This window comes from Chironomus tepperi, unplaced genomic scaffold (assembly GCF_022539635.2).
Source record: "Chironomus tepperi strain 1889 unplaced genomic scaffold, CSIRO-AGI_Ctep_v1 contig_246, whole genome shotgun sequence".
Classification (NCBI taxonomy): domain Eukaryota; kingdom Metazoa; phylum Arthropoda; class Insecta; order Diptera; family Chironomidae; genus Chironomus; species Chironomus tepperi.
The window spans coordinates 6,474-27,693 of record NW_027226368.1 but is presented as its reverse complement, the minus strand read 5'-3'; the positions used below and the strand labels follow the sequence as shown (position 1 = coordinate 27,693).

Below are 21,220 nucleotides of genomic sequence, written 5' to 3'. Positions count from 1 at the left end.
CATGAATAAAAGAAATTCCATTTTTTTGTGCTTTGTGCTGGCACTAAAAAAAAATATCAAAAAAAAAAAAACTGAGAGAAATAAATGAAAAGTAAATATTAGTTGTTACAATGACATAACATTTGAAAACATCATTTATTCTGTGTTGAACGGAAATAAAGCAGCATGACACACAAAAAAAAACGTTAAAATCATCACAATTTTTATTGGTTATTCCCTTCGAGCAAATATTTTATCGAGAATATTGTTATGTTTCAAAATTCTTTTTTTATATGTATATATATATATACATACATATTTATTATTATATTCTCACAGCTCCGCTTGATTCGCGATTTGTGTGAATGAGCGAAATATGGAATAAAAGGAGAATGCAAAAATGAGAGAGAAAATTTGTAGATGGAGGATGTTTTGTGACAGAGTTGTTGATTTGTTATGAAAATGATAAAGTCAGAGGCAAGGTTCTATTAAGAAGTGATTTAGGAGTCAATATTTCTATTTCTGGAAAGAAACTTCATTTCGGTAAGGCTTTTTCGAGTGAAAAAAAAATCCAAAATCTCCTAAGACCCTTAGTTTATACGATTTTCAACCCATGTGGCTTTTGAACGCACTCTGTCAGTGGTAGGTCACTTTATTTGTGCGACGGTACACGATAGTGTTAAGCCACCACCATAACCCAACAGGACATGTGGTTCATGGCCGCAGAATACAGGTTGACGGCCACTTGTCATATAAAAAATAAATTTGCAATAATCCCATTTTTATGTTAGTGTCTGATTCTTTCTACTAAATCACTGAAAAATAATTTTGAAAATTTTTTCAAAATATCCTGTAAAGGTTGTCTAATGCGATAGATTGAGATCAAATAATCTCTAAATTGTCTGAATTCTCTCACGATATTGAGATTATTTCGAAGTCGAGTTAGTTTGGTGTCATTTGTTTTTTTGCCTGAAAATTTTACATATTTGTGTTCACAATTCAGTCACCAGAGTGTTAATACGTCGTTGCGTTGACATCATGACGTGGATTTGCCCCAAAGCTCAAATAGTTATTTGTACCAGAAAATTGTAAAAATTTTTCTCAATTTTTCTGCTAACGGAAGTTGCAAAATTCGTGAAAATTATTCAATTTCCAGACGGTTCTCTGAGCCTTAGGTTGTTTCCCTGGCGGTTGTGTGATGGCTGATTTCAGCTCGTCTTCACGGAGAACAATGAAATTTTTCCCAGAACTTAAAGTCAATCCGGATTTTGTATGAAAAATTCGACTTAAGTTGATTCGATTCCATACAAAATCCAAGTAGACTTCAAGCTTTGATTTTCCTCATCGTTCTGTCCGTGCACGACCTTAAAAATTCTTGAACCATGTGCTTTTGAAAGTTAGCCCCCTTTCTTGCTATCTACTTAACTTAATGAACCCATCACCCATCAAATTTACAAAATAATCATCCCATATATCCAAAAACATCTTTTATTACTCTAATATATATATTTTTATATATCTGACTGTCACAAGACATCACAAAACTTTAATATGATAACCAAATGATTTGCACATCAAATCTTTCAATATTTTATGTCAATTTTTTTTTGTCTTCTACTTACCCACATCCAAACTCGTTATTTTCGTACTTTGTTTGTGACAACTCTGACACTTAATATCAAATCACAAAATTTTTTCTCTCATTCTTCTTTTCATTCCTTTTCAAGACATTAAAGTCCAATAACAGAAGAATAGAGATTCTTCCGGAAGAAGACATGAATAAAGAAAAAAAAAATAATAATATTTTATAGTTATAAGAGTAGAAGAAGAAACTCGTCAAATTTTATTGTGATAAAATAAAATGAAGAGAATTTTTTTTTTTTTGCATATACAAAGCATCACAAAGGAGCAAAGACGATGGGGTTGCGCTTACTTGGAAATATTAAAATACATTTTATCGCGAAAATTGTCATCATCATTGCTTGAATGAGTCATAAAGGAGACGGAAATTGCATAAATTCAATATTTTTTAGTGCAAAATGTGAATTATTTGAGGTGAATTTGGTGTCAAAATGTAGTAAGAGGTCATTGATACTGGAGTCAAAGCTCTAGTCATTGAATAGCGAGCATGCTGTCCCAAAAATGGGAGAAAAACAGCCTTTATATTCTAGCTAGACATGGCATGGCTTAATGGTTCTGACATGGTTCTGACATGGTTCCGACATGGTTCTACATGGTTCCGACATGGTTCCTACATGGTTCCGATATGGTTCCGATATGTTTCCGACATGGTTCCGACATGGTTCCGATATGGTTCCGACATGGTTCCGACATGGTTCCGACATGGTTCCTACATGGTTCCGATATGGTTCCGACATGGTTCCGACATGGTTCCGACATGGTTCCGATATGGTTCCGACATGGTTCCGACATGGTTCCGACATGGTTCTGACATAGTTCTGACAATGTTCTGATATAGTTCTGGCATGGTTCTGAAATGGTGGGTCATGGGTCACTGGTGGATACTATCATGGCTCCGTCTTGATTTCTTCATGAATCCGTCATTGTATTTTTAAGACCAACAGAATTTGGCCGAATTTGATCATAGACATGATGTCAATATAACAGTCAAAAGGTGAAAAGAGTAAGCTAAGAGCAAGCTCTCCATAGCATGCTTTTTGCCTGTTACAATATTATGGTTCCGTCAGGGCACCTTCCCATCCTGTCATCAACATAACGACAAAGCGATGCCCTAACGACTAATTTGTTCTGTTCAGACATATTCTAAGGACTAATCTCAACTCCCACAAGAGTTCAAATTCTCTTATTCTTGAAGAGTCCAAACAATGATATGGACAAATGTATAAATTGCACTTGACATTACAAAACAATACCTACAAGCTCTTGTGGAAAAGAAATTTGATCAGACATGACATCTTCTCGAGAATTTTGGACATCATTGCAGAAATTTTCTCAACATCAACAAGAATATCAATTTAATTAATTGAAAATTTACCTCTTCAAGTCTCTCATGTACAAAAATTTACATAACACAACCTCCCCATTCAGCTTAACCCACATCTTAAGTTTATAACAGATCAACTTCCAATGCAGTCAAACTTTTCGAATTTACAGTCAAAAGTCTTTGAAATCTGAGAAATCTCAAGAGTTTTTAGTCAAGCATAAAGCAAATCCATTGACTTTGCAGTTCACCAATTATTCCCTATTCAATCGATGCTATTGTAAGCTAAGATTGTTTGTTTTACAAAAGGATCTCTTCATTCGATGAACTATCCATACACAAGAGTGCAAAAAAGATGATGTAAAACTGTTGTACTTTAAGTTGAGTCACAGTTTATAAATATCCATAAATATTAGAGACATATCACAAGATGGGGTTAGAACGTGAATTGGGGTTGAGTTGATTGAAAAATTGTTCGAATGGGAATTAAGTTTTTAGTATTGGATGCTTTGTAAATTATAGTTAGAGTATTATGTGTGGGATATTGTTGGAAACTTTAAAACTGCTTTGAGAACATTATTGAGAGATTTTCTACAATTGAGAAAAAGTTTTGAAATAAAGAAACACTTGATGAACTTTAAAGCTTTTCGTAGTACTTAAAAGTGTTTCTTTGTAAGTTAAGGAAAAAGAAGTTGTAAGGTAAAATTTGTAGAAACCTTTAGAAAGATGACAAGGCTAGGATAGTGCAAGACGAGATCGAGTTTGAGTTCGAGATCGAGATCGATCGAGATGAGTTTGAGTTCGAGTTTGAGATCGATCGATCGAGATGAGTTTGAGTTCGAGTTTGAGATCGATCGATCGAGATGAGTTTGAGTTCGAGACCATCCCGTCTAGAGAATGCCTACATGTCGTCGTACGTCTTCTTCCTCAATGATGCCAAATCTGCAAACATTCTCAAGCAAATTCGATGATGACTAGCTAATTCGACTCTTAAATCCAATTTTTGAGCCAAAAGACATCCTCAACCCCCTTCATAAAATTTAATATCCAACAAATTCAAAAATTTCAATCAAAAAACCCCAAAAATTCATCAAAAAACGTCCATAAAATATTCAATTAAATTCATGCAATTTCCCATCTCGCACAAAAAAAATGACCTCCATAAATCCATAAATTCAGCCATTTCATCACAAGAAAAATTTATTTCCAAAAAGAAGTCCAAATATAGCGCAATGCAACGGATGAACCAAAAAATAATCGATGAAAAAAAAGAATTTTTCCTTCTCGCCGAGAGAAGGACTTGAGATACTCAAAAAAAAGGGGAGAAAATATTTTTCATTTCATTGCAACAATAATGATGAAAAACATATCAGAAACATGCGACAGAATATGAAAAATTTTCAATTCAATTCCTTTTTAGACGAAATGAAGAAGAAAAATTGTGTAAAAAAAAAATTTTTTGTAACAAAAAAAAATGTACTAAATTCTATGGTAAAAGACTATTTTTCATTCTGTCAGCATAAATATAAATTTTCAGTAAATTGAAATTTTTTTTTTTCTTCTCGTACTTCATAGTTTTGAGTTTGAGGTTATTCGGGGGAGTGTTTGGGTTGGGGTGTGGCATTTCCGTATGTAGACGTGATGTATGGTGAGTTTTAAGTCAAATTTTAAAGACTTTGGATGTTGAGCTTGAAGTCGATTTGGACTTTTTATGTGAAAAGTAGTCACGAGTCATCTTCGGGGTCTGTTTTAGAGCTATGATTCTCAAACTAAGCTCAGGACACTGTTAGAATGCAACAATTAATTGGGGTTGCTTAAAAGCAAATAGGCAATTCGATGGATGATCTATTGTACCATTTCAAAGCTTCTATAGAATGCCTGTGCCCTTGATAAATCCAATGATGTCCAAAAACGACTTACTTTCATGGAACCGCGATTTATTCAAATTCCTAAGCCAACACCCCATACCCCTCCTCTCAAAAACTTCCTAGGTGCATCCCTGACATTAGAGTGTCACATACCGGAATTTGACTTTGTAAACATCAACTTGATTTACAAACCCATTCAAAATACCCAAAAATACCCATCCCCATCCACATAAAACACCCCCCAAAAAAGCTCTCAAATTCACGTCCAATAAAAATTGTGATTTATAAAAAAAATATTTCTCATTTCTTTAAAGAAAATTCCAAAAATAAATTTTCAATTTAAAAACTTTTCTCATTTTTTTTTGTCATAATTTTTTCTCTTTATTTGCTGTTTTCCAACTAAATTTGTCTGAATAAAACGAAAAAATTCATAGAAAAATGAAACCGAAAACTAAGCTAAAATAATAAACTAAACAAATAAATAAAGAAAATTGTAAAAAAAAATGGAAATATTTATAGATAAAAATACATAAATGAAAAATGTTAAATATATAAAAAAAAAATGGAAATATTGTAAAAAGACATAAGATGATAAAAAAAATATTTGAAATGCATTTAAGATAGAAAAAAAGTGCAATAAATAAAATGTTTTAATTAAAAAACAGAAGTTTATTCTTTATGTTGTCCTGTCAACAGCACTTTTATGTTCTTTGTTGAACTTCATACTTGATAATAATTTTCTTTTATTTATATTGCAGATTTTAAAGTTTTTCAGGTACTCAGTGCTATTGTGATGCAGGTTATGAAGTCATGTATGTCATTTTGTGTTGAAACTTCTAGATATTGAGCATTATTTTGACATTTTGAAGCATTATTGTTGAAATTATGGTAAAATTTATGTTGATTCATACAGAGTTGGCTTAATAGTTCTTAAAACCAGCACGAATTCCAGTAGCAAAGGCATGTAATTCCTGCTTAAGACAGAAAAACAGGAAAGACAGGGAGGACAGAAAGACAGAAAGCCAGAAAGACAGAAAGACAGAAAGACAGAAAGACAGAAAGACAGAAAGACAGAAAGACAGAAAGACAGAAAGACAGAAAGACAGAAAGACAGAAAGACAGAAAGCCAGAAAGACAGAAAGACAGAACGACAAAGAATGACGCAGAACGACACAGAACGACACAGAAAGACACAGAACGACACAGGAAGACACAGGAAGACACAGGAAGACACAGAAAGACACAGAACGACACAGAAAGACACAGAACGACACAGAAAGACACAAAAAGACATAAAAAGACACAGAAAGACACAGAACGACACAGAAATATCCAGAAAGACCAGAAAGACTGAAAAACAGAAAGACAACACAGAAAGTGGGTCAAAGCAGGAACGTTGCACTAATAAGACATCAGAAAGATATACAAGAGCTATGAGAACTGAAGAGAGAGTCAGCGAAGTATGTAAGGAAGTAAACCTAAATAGATGTCTTAAAACTCTGCACCTGATTTTTCACTAACCACATCAAACTCATGTCAACCTTTAGTACATCCAACAAACAAGAATAAATAAATAATGTTCAAACCTGCCAACTTTTCCATCAAGTAAAAGAAGTAATTCAAACTATTTTGTACCATTTTTTTTCCTTTCCTGCATCACACAAAATAATATAAAACTTTTCATTAAATTCTTCAACAAAACTTCCACTCAACTTAAAAACCGTCAACTAAAGATTCCCGCAGCAACAAAAAAAAAGAAGTAACCAGAACATGAAAGAGATGAGAAATTATCGCTGAAAAACTTTCAGTATAATCTGCAAATAATGATTACTTAAAGTAATTTACTCTTCAAACAAAAAAAAAACTTTAATCTTTTGAGATATAAAATTATTTTCCTCTCATTTCCGAGAATGCCATTCAGTAATGTATGAAAAAAGGAAGAATTAAAAAGATTGTCTCATAATTTTAATGGCAAGCTTTCTCATTTAGTGGAGGTTAGAAATGATAGATTGAGGTGATCAGTTTGTCTAGTTTATTAATGAGTTGAAGGATTTAGCATCGTTGCTATACTTACTTACTTCGCTTGTCGTACAGATCAAGTGTGATTCATGGCCTCACTCAGTCGGCTCCTGAAGCTGGCTCTATCGCTGGCTACCGCTTGCCAATTACCAATTCCAAGTGTGACACTATCTCTATCGATAGCTTCTTTCCATGAGTTCCTTGATATACATGCTCTTAGGGTTGATTTACAAGGTAACCTAGGGTGCATCCAAACACTCTATAATGGTGCTCTATGATGCTGTAGTGCCCTATGATGCTCTAGTGCCATATGATCCTCTAAAACCCTAATGCCCTTTAATGCTCTAGGAATCGGTTTCTGATTTAGCTTAAGTAGCCTACTAGGTGTACCTCGCTAGAAACGACAATCGATTTTGGTAACTAAGAACTCATCTAAACCACAATTTTGACTTAATTTGACCAACTAACTACTTTACAGCATTCCAATGCTAATTTTGCAAGAGTTAAAGAGCAAAAATGGTCGAAATTCACCCTAATCTGAAAGATATATCCTTTTGTAGCTTTCTTTGTACAGGTTGGGTTCGGAGATAGCAAGTTGTAAGCCTGATATTCCTAGATTGCTGGTGAAGCTGCCACCCTACAAACGAGGGTTTGAGAAGCATTTTAATCTACATTTTCATATACATATCCAGACACTTCGGTCGTCAGCGGTGTGTTTGGTGGTAACAGGGACTTTCTTGTCAATTTCCTGTGGAAATTTCTGCGTATTTTGGATCTTATGACTGAAAATGACTTCAAAATCTTCAAAAACCCGTCATCATCAAGCAGCTAGCGTCAAACTCTAGCCTGATTTGCTCAAAAATTCGTTTCGCATTGCTGAATGGTTCCTGGATGAGTTTTGAGCCATTTCAACTTCAGATACCTTCAAGTATCCAACAGTTTCCCTAAAGACCCCAAAAATCTAGCGAATCACATCCTGAATGAGGATTGGGCTTAACATACAATCAAGACGAAAATCAGAAACCCTTCACATGCTCCCTCAAAAATACGCCTTAAATTCTCACCATAACCTGATTCTCACCCTTACTTCCCTCTTATTCATTATACTTAAACTTCCAACTACTTGGATGAATGAAAATGACTTAAAACTTGTGATTTACAGAGCACTTTGTAATCAGCACAAATGCATTCTTTGTGAATGTGTACTGGTTAAAAGTTTTCGAAGAGCTTTTTAGTAAACTTTAGCTGTGCACACTACTGCATATATGGCATTTTCAAGGGATTAATTTCAAATGAGTTTGTGGCATTTCACATAATATTTACAAGTTATGCTGTATGTTGATTCTGTTGAATGATGATGATAATGTTGAACTGTGTGAAACAAAGTTAATGATGAATTTTTGAGTGGAATGGAGATGTTTGTACAGAGGATTAATGCATGAGATGTTGTGAATAAGATTGAAATAAAAGAAGATTTTTTGGGAACTAATTTTTTACTTTGTGACAAAGTTGATAAACAAGATGTTGCAATTTAAGCTTGTTTGAGGGTGTTGTTGATGAGTTTTCAGCTATGTTTTTAGATTATGTCAATTTGCTTGTTTGTAATTTCATTTTGAGTCTTACTTTGATACTAATCAAGGATTGAAAATTATATCAAGTATGTTTTATGTACTTTATGCAACTACATCTTATAAATTGTCGAATTAGTGATGAATTTATTGCAGCTGTGCACTAATTATCTCTCGGAATGGGATTATCTGAACAATCGGAATTACTTGAATTACCCTAAATAGTGACATCTAAATGAAGACTTTGAAGTCAACACGAGAAGACTTTTCCATTCAATATGCGAGTTGACTTAGAGCTCTAATCAGTCGTGAACATTCTGTGTATCGAAAAACAGAATAGAGTTGTAGCTGGGGGTGAGACACAAGCTTGCCATATCCCTTGGTTGGAATCCACAACGGAAAAGGCGTTCAGGTGCTCCAAGAGCCACATGACGTCGGACGGTAATGAAGGAATGCCAGTTAGGTGTCAAAACTGAGAATTTGTACAAGCTTTGTGATACAGCCAGCAACAAAGTCAGATGGAAAGCATTTTGTAGCAACCTAGGCTCCAAGTCGGTGCACAGTTCCAGTAATCTGTGTGTCGCGCCATTAGTGTATTTGACTGCAAGAATAGAGCTCGAAAGAAGCTCGAAACTGTTTTAGTCCTCGAAATGGGATCAAGTTTGAGATAAGCCAGAAGTGTCTTCATTCAGATTTCTTCTCAACTCAAAGGGGTCATTCAAATATTGCGTAATGCAAAAAATTGACTTTATTACCGTTCATATCCTTCTGCCTATCAGCAATCACACCCGTAAAGGCGTTACGTCGACTCAAGACTACAAAATTTGATACCGAGTTGACTAAACTTGAAGTCATATTTCATATAGTATTTCCATATCGAATCCAAGTCGAGTAAAAAAAACTGAGAATTTGTACAAGCATTGTGATTCGGTCAGCCATAACGATAGATGGAATGCTTTTTCTAACAATCTAGGCTCCAAGGCTCAAAATAAATCTTGACTTTTATTTTAATTCCCACACAAAATTTCGACATCACATCAAATGTGAGCCTGAAATAAAGAAGAAATTCTGAGGAGTTAATCGTGCAATGTACACACCGAAAAAACAAAGTTTGTACACACGCAGCTACAATCTCAGCATGAGACAAATTCGTTGTTTACATCGTAATATCAAAAGAAGGCACGTGATTGATCTAAAAATTACAAGAAGTCCTCGTGATGATTGATCAATTTACTAAAACAAATTTTTGTCCCAGCGATCAGTCCTTAATTTACAAGTCACTTCCAGACCTAAAAAACTAGATCCAGCAAGATCCAAGTCACTTTCTGACCTACAAAACAAGATCCAGGTCACTTCCATATAATTGAACGGATTTTTATAATTCAAACCACATAACGGTTATGATAAATTTAAATTTTGTTCCAAAAAATTTCAAAAATGCGCTAAAAATCTAATTAAATTAATGAATTAATAACAATAATGAAATTTATACAAATTCATTCATTAATTCTATAAAATTTTAATTAAAAGCCTCTTAATCATATTGTAAAAAGTACAATGATTTATGATTTTACTGCTTTTTCTATAATCAAATTTTTTAACGTTTTTCTAAATTTTAAAATTTCTTCGTTAGTTTATTTCGGGGTAAAAACTATGTGCTGGGTAAAATTTGTGTCATTCTAAGTTTGTTTCTCAAGTGGTTCAGAGGTTAATTTTATTTAAAATTATAATGATACATGCACGTGTTAAAGAATGTGCAGTAGGTGCCCTCTTTGGTCCGAACGGATCTGTTTTGCGAGAGCTTGAGAAGAGATATAACGTTTCTGTTGATGCAAAATGTATTTCAGTAAGTATATTACAATTTTCTGAAACCACGTTAACATGTAATTTTTTTCTTCAATTTTTTCTTTTTAGGCAGACAAGTTGTTTCGTCTTATCAAAATAACAGGCAATATTTTAAACATCTGTGGATTTCTGAATGAAATCGTTTATTTAGTGGATACAGGAGACGTTCTTTTGTCACCATTTATCCCTGGAATGGTCTATACTTATGTCCAATCATTGTTACATCCGAATCCACGATTGGACTTCAACCTTTCCGGACCCGCAACTACAATGTTGACAACCCGAACAGTTGTTACAAAAGGATCATCCGAACCCGACAAAACCACTTCGAAGCCACCATCAGAAGCCGAAAACGATATTTCAAATCCATCATTCGTAGCCGAAAAAATTATATCAAATCCATCATTCGTAGCCGACGATGAAGTTTCAAAAGATATTATGGATGCCGTTTGTGAACGTGAACGTGACGATGAAACATCAGAAGCATCCAATAAGGAAATTAATTAAAAAATAAATTAAATTAAAAAAAAATGTGAAAATAAGTGAATAAAAAAAATATTTTGAAGTAAATTAATTAAATTGTAATAGTAATTTTATTTCAGTTCAATTGATTCTATTTATTATATATTCAATGTGTTATGCTCATAGTATCGTGATTAAATTTATTCCTTATTTTGGGTTGATTTTTCTTCAACATTTATTATGTTTGAATTGACGACATCGACATCGATTACTTCTTTACTGAATTCTGTTTGCTTTATAGAACTTTCGAGTTCAGATAATTGGGACATAAACTCGGAATCAAAATCGTCGTCACCATCATCTTTATACTTATCGTTTTGCTTAGTTTCGGTGTTATTTTCGAATTTCGGCTTCTTCGATGATGGATCGATTTTTTGAGTCGGTAAATCTTGTCTTTTCAACAATTTTTCTGCCGTATTGTTCGACTTCAAAGCTCTTGATAGTCGATACTCGAGATTCGAGATTTTCTTTTCGTTATTTCTTTTTATTGCCTTTGTTACTTGAACTATAATTATAATAAAGTATCAATTTATTAATTAGTATGTTAGCAATGTAATTTTAAAAATCAAACTTACCTATGAATTCCGATGTTTCGAGTAATTTACCGAATTCGGTGTTAATTACATTATTCAGTATTTTTATTTCGTCCTCGTTAACGATTTCAAGTTTTTTGACACAAAAATCTCGTTTAGAAATTATGTTTCTAATGAGTAGATTGTTATCCATAGTAAAATTATTTGAATTAAATTTTCAATGAAAAAATTAAGAAGAAAGTTATAAACAACAAAAATTTGCGTAATAGGTTATTTTTTCCTAAAAGTTCTATGCCCCATAAAGTTCAAATTTCCAAATCGAATTCAAATTTGCAGTAGCCGTTAAATATAAAGCCTGCAAGAGGAGCAAGTTATTTTGTTGTGATGAAGTTTTTGTTTTTTTTTTTTATTAATTAAATTGATAGTCTGAAAAAGTTAAAAAAAAATGCATAAAAAATATGAAAATTCTAAAATTACACCACCAAATCAACATTTATTATTTTTCTTTAATTCTAACTATAATGGGCTTGTGGAATGAAAAATATGATTCGTAAATGAAGAAATCGGCTTCAAAATTTGTTAATATTCCAAATATAGCATCAATTGTTGTTCCGGCATTCGTAGTCGGCTCACGAGGTGACAGTAAACTTAAATTATACGTTTGCATCATGAACTTTTCGAACTGATTTCCGACTCGTAACTGTTGATTAAAATCACCCAATAGTAAGACATCCGTGTTTTCGATGAATTCGTCAATTCTCGAAAGCGCTTCCTTCAATAGATTAAAATTCGATGTCGGGTTGTTGTAAATATTGATAATCGTTAGAGCGTTATCGATGCAATATCCAGTTAGTTCTACGTGATTATTTGCGTCTCCTAGTTCAAGTTCAAATCGATTTGAAATTCGACTTTCCATTGTCGATTTACAAAAATTTATTGTGCCGAATGCTCGAGGTCGTCCTGATAGTGAATTTCTTGATATTTCCGTGAATTCTTGTATATTGTATGACTCGTTGTTTAAAGCCCAACACTCCTGAAATGCCAATATATGACTGTTCGTGTAGACGTTATCGTTGACGACTGACGAAATATGTTTACGAATCGACTGAACGTTATGGCTTACGATTTGAATTACGTTTTCGGGAACGTCAGCAAGAAATTGGAATTTCGTGAAAAGCGGATTTTGTCGAAGTCGTGACATCTCAATTTTAACCGGATCATTATCTTCTATTTCAGTTGGTGGATTGAATTGTCCGATAATGTGCAATCCGTTAAGCGATGTCGCTCTCGAGAAGGCTACATAGTACTTTTGCCGATTCATTCCTTTCCGGACATCGACAGTTACAATTTCCTCGGATCGGCCTTGACTTTTGTGAATTGTAATCGCTTCAGCCATCAATATGGGAAATTGCTCACGGCTAACTTGTACCTAGAATCAAAACATAAATTAGATAATTTGAAATATAAAATTAAAATCTTACCTTTCCGCCTTCCGTTGTATTAAAGCATCTATTAGTTACGATAATCGGAGTCCAAGTCGATTGAATGTGTTCGTTTGCTTGCATTATATTATATCGAGCGCTTCTAGCTTTTGATCCGGTTTTATCGTCGTCAAATTCGATGTAAATTGCATTGATTTTTCGATTTTGCAATTCAACGAATCTAAGAATTCCGCAAGCACCGTTAAATAATCCATCGCAAACGTCAATATTGGTTGAAACCATATAACGCAGACCGACTACAAGTTGAAGTTCATAAATTAATCCTTGTGTATCATTTGTTTTCATTGTTTGAATCAAATGTCGTGCTCGTCGTTTTTGTTCATCTTTATAGGTTCCGATAAATTTATCTACCGCTTTATGTATGAAATGAATTGCATTTGTCCGAATCAATTCTACTGCACGTTGTTTATTGTAAGTATCGACACCTTCATTAAATGCGATTAATCGAAGACGAGTTCGTGCAATTGTTGGAAGTGTATTGTCATTAAAACAACGACTACCAAATAGTTGATTATCCTCTGGCGTTGTTTGTCCCACAGAAAGTCTTCCTAATGCTTCTGCAAATCGAAGATCATCTCGTTGTCGCATGATTTCAGTTAGTTCGAACATCTGGAAAGGTTTCCATTGCGGATTATCGACTAGAGCAGCTGTTGAGTGTCGATCTTTCGACTGAAAACAGTACGGAGCACCGATTGGTCGCAATTGTGCGAAATCTCCGACAGCGATAATCGAACGACCGGCAAATTCCTTTTTTGACTTAAATGCTTGCTTCATATTCGAACTCATTTGATATAAGTGCTTAGCGGATAAGAAGCTTATTTCGTCAACAATAATTAACTTGTTTGATCGAATATTGCTCGCCAACGTATTTGCAATATCCGGAGGAAGACCTTTGTCTGTTTTGCCTTGATTTGCTGCAAGATGAAAAGCGCTGTGAGCTGTTATTCCGCCAATGTTGTGAGCCGCCATTCCGGTGTAGGCTACTAAAAGTACTTCCTTTGAATCGACAGGTCCAGGCTCCGTACGATGAATTCTCATGACGGATTGATAAATAGCCTTTATCAAACGACTTTTTCCGACACCGGCTCCTCCTGCGATATAATGGTATATCGGCAAACATGAAGGGTTTTTAAAACAGCTTATTATATGCATTAAGTAGTCCCGTTGTCGTTGATTTAATGAATCACATAAATTATAGTATTCGTCATCGTTTAAGATATCCGGAACTTTATAACGACTAACTGTTGCATCAGATCCCGGTGCTTCCATTCCCATTTCGATTGCCGCATTTGGTTGAATAATCGTATCATCGAAATCGTAGACATTTTGGAAATCAGCATTGGCTTGTTCGACATCCTCTCGATTTATTTCAGCATCAGTGTCTTCCATTAGACGGTCGTTCTGTATATCTCTCGACATTTGTTCCAAATCAAGAGATACAGCATTGTATTTATCATAGTTTAATTTGATGACTGCTTCGTTTTCAAAGAACTTTTCGGAACAGTTCTGTGACTCAATATCGACATTTTCGTTTCTCCACGGCATGAACAAAAGACACATTTCTCGGTAATAATTAGCTTCATCTTGAGCTAAATTGAAACGGCAATATCTAATTACTTTTGGTCTTCGTCTACGGGTTATTATTCCACTATTATTCTTAAGTTCGAAAGTTTTCTTCTCAAGTGGATCGATTTGTTCATCGTCTTCGATTAATTCGAGTTCTTCGGCATCATCTGCATTTTCTCCTACATCGATATTATTATTCGATATTTGACCTTTTGGTTTATAATTATATTTTGCTATGAAATCGGCAAGACATTCATTTTCGAGCTCGTCAGGTCTGTCGCTATATCGATCGATAGGTCCTTTCTTGTATATGTCAGTGCTGTTTGGATTGGTTTGCATAAGTTTTTCAATTTCTACATTTGTTTTCAACATTCTTTGTCGTTGCTAAAAAATTAAAATAATAAAAGTTAATAATTATTTTTATTATAAGTATAAAATGTAAGTTACCGATTTTGGACCAGAATGAATAAATTCAACGATATCGGAAGACATACACATAGGCTGACGTAATCGAATCCATGCCGCTTCTTGAGCCGATGTTTCACTGCCGTTATAAAGTACTTTCGATAGTGCGTTAAGCTTTGATTTGATAGTATGATTTCCGCGTTCGTGATCCTTAACACATTGTCGTAATAGTCGAGAAAGGCCTTTATCCGCTTTATTAACATAATCGACAACATAGCTAATGCATGAGTATACATCAAGTATAAACTGTATATCCATATTAGATCGCATTGCAATAAGAATCTTCTTATTGTATGGATTGATTCGAGTGTTCTTCGGAAGTCGCTTCAGGAAAACTTTTCTTGATTTTAGTTTTACTCTTGCTGCAAGCAGATAATCCTCAAAACTACATTCTAATTTGTCTAGTAAATTAACAAAAGACAACGATTCTGCTTCTGCCGATTCAAGAATTCCGTGAAGATCCTCATTAATCTTTCGAAGTAAGTCTTTTTTCGTTTGTGACAAGGCCATCGTATCCGGAATCGGTTCGAGTATCATAGTTTGTGGAAGCGGCAAAAACGGTGCATTAAATCTACATGTTTCCTTTCCTCGTCTTCCCTTCTTGCATGTATGTGTACATCGGTGCTTCTGAACATATATTATGTTGGCAACTTCTGGATCATCGGTCTCGGTTGTGACAATTGTGTCAATAAATTGACAAACTCTAACAAAAGAATCCAGATCATCGGGATCGAACTTGGGTGCTCCTTTTAAATCAATGAATTGGTGAGCGTGTGGCGAACCTCGATGCTGCCATTCAATGCGACAGTACTTGTGTGCTATTTTATAATTTCCGAACGGACCGTCTTCGGCTTCCCACGTTTTCCACAGCTGTTTAAGTCGGTGATAGAAATATTGAGCACACGTAACCGGATCCGAACTAATGAGTCGAGATTTTTCCTCAAATGATAATTCCATTGCAGCTTCGCCCGAAATATCCATTTTATCTACAGTCTTCTTCAAAATAACAAGCAACTCCGGCCAATGGGTTTCAGCTGCAGAATTCGTAATGAAGAAGGTAAATCCTCCGAACTGCCGAACCATCGCCATTACTTTCTTTTTTTGAGCTTCGAAATAAGGCGGACTTCCGGTAATTGCTGCCATGAACCGATAAGCAGAATCATTGTTAACGGCATTGTCGATGAATTCTTTGTTAGCAACTTGGCTTGCTGTGATTTTGTTATTTTGTGTGCTTTTTCGTAATATTACAGTTGCTTGTTTTGTCAGTTGCTCGATTTGACTTTTCTTATACAAGTAAAGAATGTGATCTGGACGACAAGCACGACGATCGTATCTCCGAATTTCCGAGTTAACATAATCCAGATTCGACAATGCTTTTCTACTGTCTGGAGGCAACGCTCTTTCTTGTCCACACCAAATAGTGGGAAATGCTAATTCCTCGCAATATTTGTCCATGAACATCGGAATCGGATGTTGACCTTCGCCTATAAACATACATTGATTTATAAATTGTATGATTTTTATAATATTATTTTTTAAATTACCTGGTGCAATTCGAATTGCATCTGATGGATCGAATTCCGGTATATATTGCATTGCATCTATAGAATCAAGTAAAGTTTCTTCCGGTAAATGACGATCCGTTAGCTCGGCTGTATCTGCAACTACTTCTTCATTCGATTGTATATTGACAGTGGCACGTAATTGTAAATTAGAACCTTCGTTATCGATTTCGTGTTCAAGTTCATGAGGTAAAACTGTAAATATATATATTTCGTAATATATCAAAAATTTTAATTGTATCATTTGTAATCTTACCTGCAGGATTTAGATCTTGATTTAATGTAATTTTAAATTGTTTATATAGTGGTGTTTGGCATAAAAATTCTGCAGCAGCCCAAACATCAGCTGGCCGAACACGTTCACGAATGTATGGATTTTTGTAAGCCATCTTACGCATTAATGATACCTCGATGACATGAGTATCGTTTACGGATCTCGGAATTGCGTTTACTGCGGTTGAAACATCGATTGGAACGTTTACAATTCCTGACTTTATCTTCAATTGTCCAGCATAGTTGGCTTGTTCAATTTTCATGAACGGTATTCGAGCTGCGACACATCGTTCTGCTAATGGAGTTAATTTTTTTAAGCAATCCGGAATATCGGGAAACTTTAAATTCGACTTATTGATATTCAATTTCGGATAAGTTTTTTTTCGAATATGTGTCATACAAGTAGAACAAAATGTGTATTCTGCATCTCTTAACAGCTCGGGAAGAACAAGTCCATCAATATATACGTCCGGACAGCCACGTTTCTGTCCAAGTTTTTCACGATTCGTTACTGTTACTTGTGTTTTGAAGAAAAGACGATCACATGAATAACACCGATGATACGGACCGTCTTTGACATTAACATTAAACGTTTGAAATGCTTTTTCCCACGGAATCCGTTTTGTACGACGCCGTTGAAGACTCAATGAATCTCTAGCGGATTCGACTCGTAAATATTCTGAATTCGATCGCCGTTGTTGATGACTTAATAAATCTCGAGAAGACTCGGCTTGCAAATATTCTGGATTAGCTCGGCGTTGTTGAAGACTCAATAAATCTCGAGAAGACTCGACTTGCAAATATTCCGGATTTGAACGACGTTGTTGGAGACTTAATAAATCTCGAGAAGACTCGGCTTGCAAATATTCCGGATTAGCTCGACGTTGTTGAAGACTCAATAAATCTCGAGAAGACTCGGCTTCCAAATATTCCGGATTTGAACGACGTTGTTGAAGACTTAATAAATCTCGAGAAGATTCGGCTTGCAAATATTCCGCATTAGTTCGGCGATGTTGATGACTTAACAAATCTCTAGTAGACTCGGCTTGCAGATATTCCGGATTTGACCGACGTTGTTGATGATTTAATAAATCTCGAGTAGATTCGGCTTGCAGATATTCCGGATTAGCTCGTCGATGTTGATGACTAAATAAATCTCGAGAAGATTCGGCATGTAAATATTCCGGATTAGCTCGGCGTTGTTGACGACTTAAAAAGTCTCTTGAGGATTCAGCTTGTAAATATTCCGGATTTGATCGACGTTGCTGTAGACTCAATAAATCTCTTTCAGATTCGGCTTGTAAATATTCCGGATTAGCTCGGCGTTGTTGACGACTTAATAAATCTCGAGAAGATTCGGCTTGCAAATATTCCGCATTAGTTCGGCGATGTTGATGACTTAACAAATCCCGAAAATTCTCGGCTTGCAAATATTCCGGATTTGACCGTCTTTCTCGTCTCATTTCATTGTCACGATTCAAATTCTCTCGAATTTTTGCAGCATCAACATTTTTCTTCTTTTTTCGAGCACCCTGCACAGTCAAAGGTTTTGATGTTCGCTTTGGCATGTCCTAAAACAAGTTATAATTTAATTAAACTTACTTAAATCAATAAAAAACTTGATCTTACCTTAATTAAAATTATTTTTTTTTTTGGAAAATTTTATTTGTTTCACTTTTTTGTGTACAAATTGTGGCGGTTAAATTTCAAAATATTTCTGACCGTTATAAAATTTAAATTTAGAAATCTAAGTAATTTGAAGGTAAATCGTAAGTTTTATTGTTTGATAAATTAAGAACTTTTTCAAATAACCATGAAAACTTGTTTATAGTCATTGTATAAAACAGTTATCACAAGATCCAGTATACTTCCAGATCAAAAACACATGATCCAGTAAGATCCAGGTCACTTCCAGATCTAAAACACAACATCCAGTAAGATCCAGTTCACTTCTAGACCTAAAACACAATATCCAGTAAGATCCAGGTCACTTCCAGACCTAAAACACAAGATCCAGTAAGATCCAGTTCACTTCCAGACCAAAAACACAAGATCCAGTTCACTTCCAGACCTAAAACACAAGATCCAGTAAGATCCAGTTCACTTCCAGACCTAAAACCAAGATCCAGTAAGATCCAGGTCACTTTCAGACCAAAAACACAATATCCAGTAAGATCCAGGTCACTTCCAGACCAAAAACACAAGATCCAGTAAGATCCAGTTCACTTCCAGACCAAAAACACAAGATCCAGTAAGATCCAGGTCACTTCCAGGCCAAAAACACAAGATCCAGTAAGATCCAGGTCACTTCCAGACCAAAAGCACAAGATCCAGTAAGATCCAGTTCACTTCCAGACCTAAAACTAAGATCCAGTAAGATCCAGTTCACTTCCAGACCAAAAAGCACAAGATCCAGTAAGATCCAGGTCACTTCCAGACCTAAAACACATGATCCAGTAACATCCAGTTCACTTCCAGACCAAAAACACAAGATCCAGTAAGATCCAGGTCACTTCCAGATTTAAAAGACAACATCCAGTAAGATCCAGGTCACTTCCAGACCAAAAAGCACAAGATCCAGTAAGATCCAGTTCACTTCCAGACCTAAAACTAAGATCCAGTAAGATCCAGTTCACTTCCAGACCAAAAAGCACAAGATCCAGTAAGATCCAGGTCACTTCCAGACCAAAAACACAAGATCCAGTAAGATCCAGTTCACTTCCAGACCTAAAACACAAGATCCAGTAAGATCCAGTTCACTTCCAGACCTAAAACACAAGATCCAGTAAGATCCAGTTCACTTCCAGACCAAAAACACAAGATCCAGTAAGATTCAGTTCACTTACAGACCAAAAACACAAGATCCAGTAAGATCCAGTTCACTTCCAGACCTAAAACCAAGATCCAGTAAGATCCAGTTCACTTCCAGACCTAAAATCAAGATCCAGTAAGATCCAGTTCACTTCCAGACTTAAAACACAAGATCCAGTAAGATCCAGTTCACTTCCAGACCTAAAACACATGATCCAGTAACATCCAGTTCACTTCCAGACCAAAAACACAAGATCCAGTAAGATCCAGGTCACTTCCAGATTTAAAAGACAACATCCAGTAAGATCCAGTTCACTTCCAGACCTAAAAACCAAGATCCAGTAAGATCCAGTTCACTTCCAGACCTAAAACACAAGATCCATATAATACTTCCACAAATTTAAGAACTTAATCATTTAACGGATTTTCATAATTCAAACCTCATAACGATAAATCATAACTGTAAAAAAATTCAAACATTGTTCAGTAAACACTGTAAAAACATCGACAAACATTGAAAAACACTGTAAAACAATGAAAAAACGTGTTGTTGTTTTTGTTGTTGTTGTATATGAAAATGAAAAATTGTTAATTATAGTATTTATGCTTTGATTTGAAACTTTTAAATGACCGGGGCGCCAATAACTTTATGGAACTGATCTTTTTAAACCATTCCGAGCTCTCTACGATGTCTAGTTTTCGAGATCTCGCGTTCCAGCCGACCGACCGACCGACCGACCGACCGAACAAAGTGTCTTATTAAGCTACCTTTTTGAAAAAAATTTCAAAAATGCGCTAAAAAGGAATACAAGAATGTCGGATGATATCAATTTATAAAACAAATAATTGTCATCAAAATGCGACATCTACAAAGGGATGTGAAGCCATATAAAGGAATTTACAGCTAATCAAATTAAATTTAGTAAGAATTGTCATGACTACGTCAATCACATAATTAGTGATGAAAATGCTATCCATTAATTCCTCATTATTTTAAACTTAATTTAATTAAAATCATTTCATTTTATGTGTGCTGTATATCCGGATGTGACTGTGTGGGTGTCACAATCTACACAAAAAATTATAACAAATTAATTAACTAAATTAAATCACAAAAAAAAGCTTTCATGGCATTTAAAAATAAAAATCCAATATTTCTTTGTCACATGACCTTTATTGCCATTGCCTTCATGCCTGACTCTGATATTATTTATTCTCATAGATTTTTTATATATATATTTTATTTTATTCTATATTCCTTTATTTCTAATAATAATTCATGCAACATAAATAACAAAAAAATACAGTTGCCTTTATGACTGAATTTGATTGAATACGTACAGGCTGATGTTTGTGAAAGCTTAGCTTTGTATTGTTGTGAATGTGATGGCTGAAGACAGGGTGGGTGATGTGGTTCTGTGTGATTGTTTTTGATGGACGGGTATCGACGGGTATAGGTTCAAGTGCTGAATTTTGATGACTTTAGTCCAGTAGCAACCTTTTATATTCACGGCACATCTTGATGTTGATTACTCTTGATTGTCACCGCACACGAGGTACGTTTCATAGCATTTTCAATATTTTTTGACGGCAAACTAGTATGTCGCGCCACACAGGTCGCCCTGAACGATATAAATTGGATTGTGGGACGGCCGAACATCACAATGGACGACAAGATGTTCTTCCAAGCAACACAAATGAAAGTGACTTCGAAAAGCTCTTTTATTAATAACAACTGGAGCAAA

The 21,220-nt window shown here is 34.9% G+C and overlaps 1 protein-coding gene across 1 annotated transcript; it reads right to left on the bottom strand.

Moving 5' to 3' along the window:
* Positions 1–11,792: 11,792 nt before the first annotated feature.
* Positions 11,793–18,232, bottom strand: LOC139091524 (uncharacterized). The gene is made up of 5 exons (XM_070641657.1): positions 16,648–18,232; positions 16,374–16,586; positions 14,812–16,313; positions 12,778–14,748; positions 11,793–12,725 (listed from the first exon to the last, which is right to left on the bottom strand). The coding sequence occupies exons 1-5, from the start codon at positions 18,230–18,232 to the stop codon at positions 11,793–11,795; spliced, it is 6,204 nt and encodes a 2,067-aa protein (XP_070497758.1).
* Positions 18,233–21,220: the final 2,988 nt, after the last annotated feature.